At 36.8% G+C, this 13,122-nt stretch overlaps 1 protein-coding gene across 4 annotated transcripts in view; it reads right to left on the bottom strand.

Annotated features, from left to right (window-relative positions):
- Positions 1-13,122, bottom strand: part of akap9 (A kinase (PRKA) anchor protein 9) — a 208,072-nt gene that overhangs the window by 5,184 nt on the left and 189,766 nt on the right. For all 4 annotated transcript variants that reach the window (XM_059972268.1, XM_059972269.1, XM_059972271.1 and 1 more), the window contains 8 exons: positions 12,107-12,799; positions 9,358-9,608; positions 7,884-7,989; positions 5,461-5,640; positions 3,469-3,672; positions 3,001-3,233; positions 2,462-2,541; positions 306-462 (listed from right to left, as the gene is read on the bottom strand). In XM_059972268.1, coding sequence (XP_059828251.1) covers positions 306-462; positions 2,462-2,541; positions 3,001-3,233; positions 3,469-3,672; positions 5,461-5,640; positions 7,884-7,989; positions 9,358-9,608; positions 12,107-12,799 — 1,904 coding nt within the window. The remainder of the gene's footprint in view (positions 1-305; positions 463-2,461; positions 2,542-3,000; positions 3,234-3,468; positions 3,673-5,460; positions 5,641-7,883; positions 7,990-9,357; positions 9,609-12,106; positions 12,800-13,122) is intronic.

The raw sequence follows: 13,122 nt of genomic DNA, 5'->3' as shown, positions 1-13,122 counted from the left end.
AGTATGTAATTTTCAAAATAGTTATAGTCGTGCATACAATTAGGAATGTGCTAAAGAGGCTTTGAAATGATATGAAGATCTGACAATTCTATTTCATGTTACTTTTACGTTTCTCATAGGTACACAGTTATACTAAATATATAAAATACAAAATACAGATATTCTAAAACAAAGATGTAAATGTGTTACTCATTCAAGAAGTTTCAGTGGATGATACCAACAGATTGAAACATTTTTATACAGATACACTAGTTATATACATTAATTTTTTACATTAGATTAATTATATTATGTCAAAAAATCACCTGTGTTGAGAATTTGTGACTGATCTGGGGGATTCTTGACCAGATCTTTGTCTACTTGTGCAGTGCCTACGATCTCCAAATAATTCTCTAGCTAAGGATGATTCCAAAGACATGGTCCCAGAATGTACAAAAGGAGAATCCATTCTTAGTTCATTAGCTAGATTTAAAAAAAACATTTGAATGAACGAGTGGCAATGATTAACCAATTACCCAGTACTTTGGTTTGCATTTATATATGATACTGAGGTTTCTGCCCTACAGTGTGACTTTATTTATACTTCAAACAGATGGCTTATTACATCAGAGAAGCAACAATTATGGTACGTATGCTAAATAAAATCTAACAATGATAGACTTAAATGAAGGCTCTTGGATCCATTGGCACAACCTACCATCTTTTAAACCGCTGCCCACATAAGGGAGATTCATTATACAGCAAGCATCAATGACATTGGGCCACCTTAAATTTCAGTAACATTACCTTTATTTTAGAAACTGAATAGATTTTCCATTTTCCCACATCCCAGGGCAGCAATGGCCAATAGCAGAGGACGGTCATTGAAGGTGAGTGTAGGAAAGTTTAGGAGATATCAGAAGTAGGTTTTATTTGCACAGAAAGCTTTACTGTTCTAGGTTCTAAATGTGCTACAGCCATTAAATCTTCCACTATGTAGCCTCATCAATTGTTGCCAAGCTATTTTAGTTGGAAGTATAATGGAGAACATTATCACTACCTGAAACATAAATCTATTTATTCTGTGCCCACAGTTTTCAATCTTTCTGCACAAATTCTAATTAACAAAACTAAATACAAAAGAATGTATGAACAACTATACATAAACAAAGACTGATAAACAACCAATATGTAAAAGACAAATTGTGCAAACAAAAAAATAAGTAATATTGAGAGCATGAGTTGTAGACTCCTTGAGTGAGTCTATAGGTTGTGGAATCAGTTCAGAGTTGAGGTGAATGAAGCTATCCACTCTGGTTCAGGAGCCTGATAGTTGATAGCTGTTCCTGAACCTGGTGGTGTGGGACCTAAGGTTTCTGTACCCTTTTGGTATATAAATACAGTAAACTTATGCATTTTACAAATATTTTACTTCAGAACAGGAACTAGACAGAGTAGTTCGGTTATGAAGAGAGATATGAGAAGCCAAGTCTGCTCTCCCTGGAGCAAAGTAGATTAAAGTAGGATATGATGAAATTATACAACATTTGAAAGATATAGTTAAGGTACACTGCAGGAAAGCTTCTCCTTATCGGAGGTAAATAAGGAGAGTTGGGGTGAGTATGAAGAGATTTGGAGGCATAAGAAGAGCATCTTCTTCACCCAGTCACTGTTAAGTACCTTGAATGCACTCCCTGTGGGAATATTTGCAGCTGATTTGCTGACACCATTTAATTGCCTAAATGAGAACTTAACTGCCATAGGCATATTAGATAATGGAATAAATGCTGGGAGATGGGATTAATATCCATTAGATATTCACTAGTATCCCAAGTGTCCACTTGGACAAGTTGGACTGAATGGCCTGTTTCCATGCTGTACAATTCTATGACTACTTAGAAACTTACGCTATACCCTCTAGTGTTATATTCCCCCATCATCATACATAATATTCTACATTAATGTGCTAAAAATCACCGTTTACCCACAATGGGAATGCAATCCTAAATTGTGTAACCTTGCCTGATATTTAACCTTTGAAGACAAGGGACCATTCCTGTAAACCTATGCTGTACTCTTATCTCCAAGGGCACTGAATTTCTCCGAACATCTGACATCCAAAAAGGCTCAAAGGTATATAAGGTGTAAGTAAGACTGTGATTGAGTTTTGCTGAGCATAGCATGTAAAATAAGTAATATTTAATTAGTTTACTTGATTATTTTTTGACCTGTCCATTGAATTTTTATGATTCTTGAACCATTAATACTCTTTGGACTGCTTCTGTTTATATTTCAGGAAGTACTTCATCCTTTCCATTTCAGATTCAAATCAGACATCACTCTTGATGTAAAACCACTTGCCACAGTTAACCTGTCTTTGAAATCGCTACCCTGAGTACTATACTGCTTACCTTTGTATTATTAACAAATTTGGGTCTCTGATTTACAGTTCAATATCAAATTTTCATTGAAAGTAGCTTACCCAAAATCTGGCCATGACCATTCCTGTTTAAGCTACTTGACCCAGAAGATCTCTGCCACCTTCGGACCAAGAATCTCAATCTACAATAGAGAAAGTTAAATGTTGAACAAACCATCTATAATAATGCATATGAATATTTTGTATGACATTCTGGCTTTAATTTTTAACATAATAAATCAACACTAGAAATACAAAAATATAACATCAATAGAAATTGAGATAAAAAGAATAAAACTTCCTTAGCTCTTCTAGCCTATTGCTTTTCGCATAGCAAATATTTACATGCAAATCAGTGCTACAAATATTAACACTATTAAATAAAAGCAACAGCAAACCTTGGATGAATGTGAACTCTGGGAATAAGACAAAGAGATTTCTACCCTTAGCTTTTGCAGTTAGGAAAACTCTGAATTCCAGTTGGCAGAAAAACATGTACAGCTAAAACCAATTTACTACTGATGCTAAATAATTACTCATCCAGTTACAGGCTAGAGCAGAATTGACTTCCTGAACAATCCAAACCCATTCCAACTGCTTACCTTGAGATTGCTATGGCTACCCTGACCACAGAGCGGAATCGGGTAAAACTTCTGGAACGATTTGTAATAACCTGCAAACTTGTGTAACACGGGTGACCACCCATTCGGGCAATAAGCAAGAGCGTCGCTTGCTCACATTCTTGAAAGCCTCCGAGCAGAAGTAACAGGTACTTTTTCTGATAGATTAGTGCCTTTCGGAAACTCTCTGCCCGCAGATATTTTCCATAGATTCTCTGTGATGTAAATAAAAATGTTCTTAAAATTCCAAATCTTTTATTTCAGCAAAAAACATTTTAAGTTCCACAATACTGTATTTTTATTTCAGAGACTTGGGGAAGGTCTTCATCATTTTTAGGTTAACAATGTCTCTCTACAACTGCAATATTAAAATCCATAATACAGCAGATATTTCTCTACAAATATAATCAAATATGACCAACTATGAATGACGAAAAAGTGGATATTTACCTTTACGGCAATACTTTCAGAGCATGACCCAAGCAGTTCTGTCTGTAAAGCTTCATTTCTGGCTTCAGCTTTCATTTTGGCTAACTCTGCCTCTGCCAGCTTCAGGGCCTGCTGAAGGTTTGATTCTTCCTTAGCCCAAGCTGCTCTCTCCGATTTTATTAGGATGTCAACACAATCCTGGTTATCCAAAGATCGTCTAGTTAGCTGAAAAATGGGGGGGGGGGGGGGGGCGGAAAATGACACATGTCAACATACAGACTATCGAGAATGTAAAAAAGCTGGAAAAATAACGTCTTCCTGACTTGTTCTCTTCCAGGTAGGACCTTTACAATTGGGATGGTTTACACCTGAACTGGAAGGGTAGCAATATCCTTGTGGGAAGGTTTGCTATCTCTCGAATGCGTTTATCACCATTGGAAGTCAAACAGTTGTATGTTACTAATTCAAGGGTAGTACAAAATAAGTTCATCAAATCAATTTAGATTTTCAATTTACTTTCAGATTACAATGGAAACAATATCAGTGAAAATTATGGCAAATCAACATTCATTTAACATTTGTTAAAGAGCATTCCTTTTTGTATGGTTCATGTCAGGGGAACATTGCAACATATAGCTGACAGTAAACTGGTGCATTGTTTTGACTGTAATTAGCTACGTTATACTGATGTGACTTTTGTGGGTAGAACATACCTGGGCAATTTACAGATTTAATGATTAGCTTTATTTGTCACATGTGCATTGAAACATACAGTGAAATATGTTGTGTGTGTCAATGACCAACACAGACCAAGGGTGTGCTGGGGACAGCCCGCAAGTGTGCAACATTTCCAGCGCCAGCATAACATGTCCATTATAACTTACCCTGTACATCTTTGGAACGTGGGAGGAAACTGGAGCCACCAGATATGCTGGTGTTAGGGAAGGTCCAGAAGTGGTTTATGAGAATGATCCCAGGAATGAGAGGGTTAATGCATGAGGAATGTTTGATGGCTCTGAGACCATAAGACCACACTCTCAAGAGTTTAAAAGAATGGGGGGAGGGGTCTCATTGAAACCTACAGAATATCGAAATATACTTCAAATAGTGGAAAAGTCTAAGACCAGAAGACACAGCTTCAGAATAGAAGAACGTCCCTTTAGGACAAAGATGAGAAGGAATTTGTTTAGCCAGAGGATGGTGAGTCTGTGGAATTCATTGCCACAGATGGCTGTGGAGAACAAGTTCTCAGGTGTATTAAGGTGGAGGTTGATAGGTTCCTGATTAATCAGGGCATCAAAGGCTATGGGGAGAAGGCTGGAGAATGGGACTGAGTGGGATAATAAATCAGCTATGATGAAATGTCAGAGCAGACTCGATGGACTGAATGGCCTCATTCTGCTCCTATGTCCTATGGTCTAAGCTGACACCAACTTTGTCAGATCTGAATTTGATATTTTATCCCCTTTTTGTTTTAAACTGGCAATCGTGAAATAACTGAGGAGCTTACTAAGCTATTTAAGATGGCAGTTGTGAACATCATTGTTGTGAATCTGGTCACATACCAGTCAGATCATGCAAGAGTGGCAGAATACAAATTCTGAAGGAAGTTAGTGGATTTGCAACAAATCAGCATTTTATGGTCATTACTGCTAAGAATATTATCTTATTCTTTAAGTTTAGTTCTCTCCCGAGAACTAAAGTTTCACAACTAGTGAGGAGTTTTTATCTAATTATCTGTATATTTAGTGTCTGCATCACTTGTCCATTTAAATAGTGGATGTCCACTATAAAAATGTCAGTAGCGGACAAAAATTAAATACACTTTAAAACAAATTTACTGATTAAAACACAATGTTGATTTAATGAAAATAATTTTTGAAAATATAATCATCTTAATGGAGTACTGATTCAAATCAATTGATTTTAATTTGCCAGTATTTTTAATTTATATTCTCGTTTGTGCTTCAGTTATTCTTTCAGTTTAATTAGCATTTCCTCACTGTCACAAACCTGCTCGCCGCTGGAACTGAGATGACGGTGTTTTCGAACCTCTTCTTCTAGTTTCAGGAGACTGTTGTGTAAGTCATTCTTTTCTTCAGAGAGTCTGCTAACATAACCCGTCAAGTCTGCATTCTGCCTTAATAATTGCTCAATAAGACTACTTGCTGATCCCGTAGAATGAATTATATTCTGTTGAAACATGTATAAGAAAGAACTCTTCATATATTTTTGTACATACCTAAAAGTCATTCAGTATCAAAAAGAGGCACAGTGAACCTCAGGTCAGATCCAGATTTAGAACCTTAAGAAAAAATGCAGACCCAACTCTTAAAGCTGGCCTATAGAAGCACATACAGTTTGCCTACCATGGTGACTTGGCTTTCAAAACCCATCAACCTTTCTTGTCACTCACTGCATTTTATCTATGCTATACTAACCAAGTAAAATGGGCATTTTGTTGGAACTCTGTTTGCAATGTACACCAATTCTGATGCAATGAACACTACAGTGGCTTATTATTTTGTTGCTCTCACTCAGATAAATATTGAGAGAGACTACAACATTTTCACTTGCATTCTGATACAAATGGCGTCCACAGGAAGAAGCTTTAAAAACTACAACTGTGTCTTTAAAAGTATCCCACTGGCTGGGAAATGAAATGAGGTCTGTCACTAACTTATAAACCAAATATCCCACATGCCTCAATTATCCAGAAATATATTTGGCAATTACATCCTAGTAAAAATACAGGCTCCTGCTCAATATATTCAGCCTGGTTAACAAGCTGCAGACAATGATTTAATAAGTGATAAAAGGGTCATGGAAATTGTGAGTAGTGTAACTGCTCTACTTGGCCATTGCACAAGCTATTACAGGTTTCCCCCACTATCCGAAGGTAGAGCGTTCCTATGAAACCGTTTGTAAACCGAAATGTTGTAAAGCGAAGAAGCAATTACCATTAATTTATATGGGAAAAATTTCTGAGGGTTCCCAGACCCAAAAAATAACCTACCAAATCATAGCAAATAACACATAAACCTAAAATGAAGATATAGTAAAAGCAGGAATGATATGATAAATATATAGCCTATATAAAGTAGAAATATTGTATGTATGGTGTCGTTTCACTTAACAGATTCAGGAAGTCAGCGAGCCAAAATTGATTTGGAGAAAAAAAATCAGCACATGCATGCCCTTACATGTACACGCATACGTACGTACACGTTTGTGCACACAACTGCCCGCACAAGGCTTCACAGTCATGGTCGTTTTTCTCGGGGTAAACACACGTATAAAGCGGGCGTCTTTTATTCGTAAAAGCGAAAATCCTTTTTGGTCAGCGAAAACAAGTACTAACGTAGGTTTTTCATAACAGCGAGCAGTCGCACAACGAACGTTCGAAAAACGGGGGCCATCTGTATATAGAAGTAGCAGCTGCTATGGCAAATTTGAACAGTGACAGGCCCATCGTAATATTGCAACATTGAGCAGCAATCACAGCTTTGGGTTACAAGGTGCAATTTAAGAATATTCACATTTGATCCACCATGAATTAACATAAGTAATCAGACGCAGTTTTGGAGGTAAGTTCTGATGGTTCTGATTAAAGGACATAGACTTGAAACATTAACTCTGCACAGATCTCAAAACTCAATATCAGATAGAACAATTTCAGATAACTTACTTTTTCTGGCCAGTTCTGCTGCAAGGTAATCTACTTGTAAGATCCTTGCACCACAGTTCAACACTCTCCTTTTGGTTTTGGGTCTCAGCCACAACTCTGACCTACATTTCATAGTTTTTACATGTCTCCTTGTTTGTTCTCTTTTTAATTACACTCACTAATCAATCAAATATACAACTCCAAAAAACAGCAGAATCACTTCAACAACTCTGGCCTCACCTTATCAGCGATAATCCCTTTTATCTTTTCTTTATTCCTCCTCTACCCACTCGTGAATATAAAACCAATGTTTCCCTTCTTCCTGGTTCTGGTGAGGGGTCTTAAGACTTGAAACATTAACACAATTTCTCTTTTCACAGATGCTGGCTGAACAAATAAGTGCTTCTGTATTTATGTCAGGTTTCCCATATCTGCGTTTTGATGATTTTGAATATATGAAACATTTTCTGTTTTTATCTTACCCTCATCCTACGCCTTTTATGAAAAGGAGGTTAGGAATTAATTATGTAAGAATATCCTAATTATAAATCTGCCAATTGTCAACGTGTGTTGCCCAGCATCATCTTACATCCAGAGCCAAACAGGCAAATATTAACTTACGCACAACAAAGGGAGTGTTGTTTCTATGGTTAAACTGTTTTTCAGAGTGCGAAACAAAAACTAATAAGACAACTGGTTGGATAGGTTACCAGCTTATTGAAACTGTGAAAGCAAAAGATCTATACATTGCAGAGTATTTCATTCTCACCTCTACAGGAACTTGTAGCTGCTGCAACTGCAAAGCCAGATCCTGAATGCTATTGTGTAACCAAATGAGGTCATTTTCATCCGTGGTTTCAGCAGCATCCTGAATCCTGTTGTGAATAAACAATGCATTTTTTCATACTTAATCACCAAATGAAATTGGATCTTAAAATGTGTAGAATAAACAAAAATGCTAACAACAGATCACACTGATGTTTCTTTCTATCTTTTCAGGTCATTCAGTTTTCACTCATGATACCAAACCCATTCTAAAGCTCCTGTTAATAACTCAAAACTTGTTTGGAAACAGTGAAAATATAACTCTACACTCACAGCATTTCTTCACACAAGTATCATCGAGTTCCGGATTTTTATACACCTGCTCCTTGTGAGTCTTGCAAAGGGACAGAATATTCACTCATTTCAGTGGAGGGCAAGTGTAAATTAATTTTTTTTAAATTGAGTTTAGTCATTTTAATTGCTTTTAAATTCTATATTCATAAATCATTTTTAATAATATAAAGTATTTTTTTGTTCTATTTACAATGAAGAGTTTTTGGATGCCACTCTTAATGTCAAGGGCAGTCAGAACCATTCAATGTTTTTGATAGGTTTCACAACCAGTTACACCAGAGATATTTGTAGACAGGATGGTGAAGATACATATGGCATGTTTGCTTTCACTGAGTACCGGAGTTAGTATGCCATGTTGCAACCATGCAATTAAGATGGTGAGGCCATACTTGGGACTATTGCGTGTGGCTCTGGTCACCCACCTACAGGCAGGGCACTATTAAGCCAGAAATTATGCAGAGAAGATTCATGAGGATAGGACTGGTAGCTTAAGTTACAAGATTCTTTTCCAATGAAAGCTGAGGTACATAAAGTTATAAGGAACATGGATAAGAAGAATGTGAGCCTAAAACTAGATATAAGTTTCAGATGTCAGAAGAAAAATACAAAATTCAAAAGGGGCATGGAGTGTGATAGGTACATGGAATGAGTTGGCAGAGGAAGCCACAGAGGCAGATGCAATCACAACATTTAAAAGACATTTAAAAAAGATTCATGAATCGAAAAGGATTAGAGGGGTACCTGCCAAACGCAAGTAAATGGGACTAGCCTAGGCAGACAACTTGGTTCGCATGGATGACAACCTTTTTCCATGCAGTAAACTCTATGACTATCTGGAGGCATGGCTTAGATTAGATGTATGTTATAGATTTTCATGTGGGGGGCTTGTTCTGACACTATCTCCAACATTTCTCTCAGGTGACAGAAAATGACATGAAATTTTTAATATACTGGAGATTAAGCCACTAATCAGAAACATATGGGAATACCTGCAACATTAAACACTTTGTAAAACAGATCTTTACATAAGATAAACATTTTTTGCTCATGTTCTGTTATATTACTGTGATTTTAGACAAATCAACTGCATTCATTACTGAGAACTGATATCAAGTCCTTTTCACCTGTTAGTGGCTTTGTTGATCATTGTTGAGAGTTTGGAAATAATCAGCTGTATTTTCTGTCTGATGGCCTCCAAGTTAATATTTTCTCCAGACCCACAGCTTCCTCTATCAGTTGCAGCATCACTGACAGAATGAGCATACCAAAGCCTGTCAGAAAATGATGTATTCTTTCTCAAATCTGTTGTTGCCAGCTTTTGTTGAATAATCCAGTTCTTTGTTCTGTCAGCTGAAGGCTCAATTTTACAAGTTTCCTGCAATTAGGCACAGAAATTTAAAACCAAATGACAGCAAAAAAGAAAATTCATCATTATTGTAGCAGCAGCTTTCCTCAGATGATATTGAACGTGTCCTCAGGTTTAAAGAACTTTGATAAAGCAAAAGCAATTGGGCCTTGTTGATGAAGCATTTTGGGAACAAGACAAACCAAATTTTGTGGCCACACTGATGTTAAAATTGCTAGCAACCAGTGGCGTCATGTTGTCAAAGTGACAAACGTAATTACAAACAGACTTTTGGAAGTTGCCATCATTGATAGCCTACTCCTTTTAGAATGTGCTGAAGCAAATTTTGCAGATACAGTCAACATAGAACTAATTTTCTAAGCATTAGAAACATCTGCACAGACAGTACCCGAGGTCTGAATTGAACCCGGCTCTCTTAGGGAGGTGCTCTACTAGGTGTACTACTCTCGTATCCACATGTCCTTCTGTGATTTGACCTGCAAATTTCTTCCATGGTGATCGACAAAGCCCATGAAGAAGCCTACTCAGGTTTCCAGCAACCATTCCCAACTCTCCCCATCCCACACAGACCAAGAAAGAGTTCTCTGTCTTCTCTTTTTTCCAAGCAGCCTCCTCTGATCACTTCTGAGAGCATCAGTGACATGGCAACCAAACTTGTCTTTTGACTGCCAGCATTACTATTTACTGTGACTTTGAAAACCGTTCGACTGGCTCAGTATTTTTGTATTTTATACTGGAACTACTGGAATCAACATACTACTGGACTTCTAGCACAGATTTTCTTCATCAGTAACTACAATTACCTTTGCCATTGACAAAAACAACCACGCCTATATTATTACACTTAAAGGAAGTAAAAACAACTTTCTGTGTCTCTATTAGACCTTTCAGTTTAATTCCACAATTTTAAGAAGCACAACTGAGATCAAAGCCCAATAAATTAACTGATAGAGTCAAAAACTCTACAACTGGGGTCAGATAAAAACAAGAAATGAATGAAAATGCACGGATTTTGCTAGAGTTGGTCAGCAAGGGGGAAGCTAAATGAATACACAACGTAGAAAAGAGAAGTTCATGGGTGAAGGAAATTGCTTGGTAGGATAAGGGAATTGTTTCAATTATTAGCTCTGATCTGTGACTGCCAGTTGGCCCAAGATAGTTTCTTTCAGTGTTCTGTTTCATTTTCTTATTCAGGTTTAATAAAGAGAGCATGATAACTGAGAGCAAGAGAGACCGACAACTCTACAACTTGCTCATCTCTGTTATCCCACAAAACCAAAATAAACCTGCACCAATCATTGCCAAACCATATGTAGTAAAATAAATGACAAAATATGAACAATATTTTTTCAAAATATTACTGAATATGTCAAATAACTATAAACTATTTTTATTATTACTACAGATGTTTTGCCTCAAATTAGATAGATATAACGTAATGGAAAACATTTCAAACCTGCAGCTCCAACAGTATTTAAGACACTTGAAACTGGTATTAAGCCATCAAAGCCATGAATTTAGCACATAGTAACTGACTGTTTCACCTGAGAGCAACTGATAAAAAAATTAATTGTCATCAATTTTGTAACAGATTTATTGATCTAGTCTCCAGTCAGTATCCATATAGGTTAAATTGATTTTGCTGTTGCATAACTGAGCTATTTTAAAACTGTATAAAACATACCAACAGTATTAACAAAATGTCAGCTCTTTTGCAAGGACAATTTTGCCATTCTTTCATGAATAGCTGTCTGGAGAGACATATAAATATAATTTATTTTTTTTAAAGATTTTTCTTGGGATTACATAAGATAATTGCACCTCACCATCAACTGATTATAGTTGATAATTAATGCTGCAGCTCAGTATTTGATTTTGTTAAGTAGCAAACATTACTTAATAAGAGACAAGTTTGTATTTTTGGATGGAATGCTGAACTCTCTGCCTTTGCTGGAAGCCATATTCAGCAAACCATTACAGTGCACGACTATATTCATTTGGACTTTTCCAGCATTTTTACCTTGCTTTCAATTTGATTTATCTTATATCTTTCACTTTGTATTTCATACCAATCCTCTTAAAAAGATGAAAAGGCATATTGAAGAATCAGTTCCACAAGCACCTACTGTGCTCCAGTACCTTACTCGTCATTATTTATATTAGTCTATATTTACAAATAACTCGAGAGACAGAGAGCAGCCTATTTACATGAATGCAGCACAAGGGCAGGATTAGGCTCTATTCCACTCTGTAATTATGTATGATACAAATGATCATAGCAGTGGTCTGAGCAGTAAATCTGGCTGATTCATCCCATTACCTGGAGATTCTGTGGACAACAGCAGCACACGTGAAAATAAACATCTAGATCATTAATCAATGCTTCAATCCCTCTTGCATACATTCCTGAAAATATTTAGTGAAATCTCTACACATTAAAATTGTTTGAAATAACAATTTTAGTCGAGGAGGTTGCAGAAAACAATGACTAAGTTTGTAGAGCATACCTCCGTCCGATGAATTTTCTCAGAAACATTTGTCTCCAATTGACGTTCTGTTTCTTTTTGACTCCCTATTTGATCACTTCCCTGTAATGCTAGAAGAGCTTCTTTCAATTTCCCCTCCTCTCTTTGTAATTTTAAAACTTCACATTTTTCGTTCTCCAGTTGTTGTAGCAGTTCCTTTGCTTGTAGCTGTAAGGAGCCCACTTTCTCCAAAACCAGTCTGTGAGATTCCTGCTCTTTTAACAGAGATTTCCTATGAATCTGTTGCTGCTCCTCAAGACGCTGCCTCAACTGAAGCGATTCGAGTTTGTACCTTTCCATCTCACTCACTAACTCCACTGTACGGTTACGCTGATCATTTAGCTGTTTCTGCAGCTCCCTAATCAGTGCCTCAGAAGACTTCCCTGATGGTTTCCGCATTGCTTCCTGCATCTCCTCTGCACTCTGAAGTTGTTTGGAGAATTGACGTTCTTGTTCAAGTGCGCTGGTTAACTCAGAAGCTCTAGATTTCTCAGCATCTAAAATAACCTGGAGTTCAGTGATGCGACTTCTCTCCTGAGACAGTTCAGCTTTATGTTGGGCTTTCTCAGAATCCATGCTCTGTCTCAGCTCACTTATCGTTTCCCGATCCTTTTCCAAAGCACACTCCAACTTCAAAAGTTTCCTCTTGTGATCCTCAAGTGCCAACTTCAAATCCTGAAATTAAACAGGAATACGGTTTTCTGGTTCACTCTATTTCTTTAAGTTATATATTAATTTTCTAAATTCTGTATATTTAACAACTTTATACTATAAGCAGTAGATTGAAGCCAACATCTGGACCACTTATCCAGAGATGCAACATAGAGTTCCACCTGTTGGCAGCTAATTAAGTAAATCTGGTATTCATTTTCAGGAAAGGTTGGCTCAGTAACAGTAACCATAATGCTGCCAGATAGTTATATTTGTTAGTGTTCTTCATTTTTTTGATCTGGTTTATATGTGATTCCAAAGCCACTAACATGGTTAGCTCTTAAAAG

Source organism: Hypanus sabinus, chromosome 6, assembly GCF_030144855.1.
Source record: "Hypanus sabinus isolate sHypSab1 chromosome 6, sHypSab1.hap1, whole genome shotgun sequence".
NCBI lineage: Eukaryota > Metazoa > Chordata > Chondrichthyes > Myliobatiformes > Dasyatidae > Hypanus > Hypanus sabinus.
This window is presented reverse-complemented; position numbering and strand designations above follow the sequence as displayed.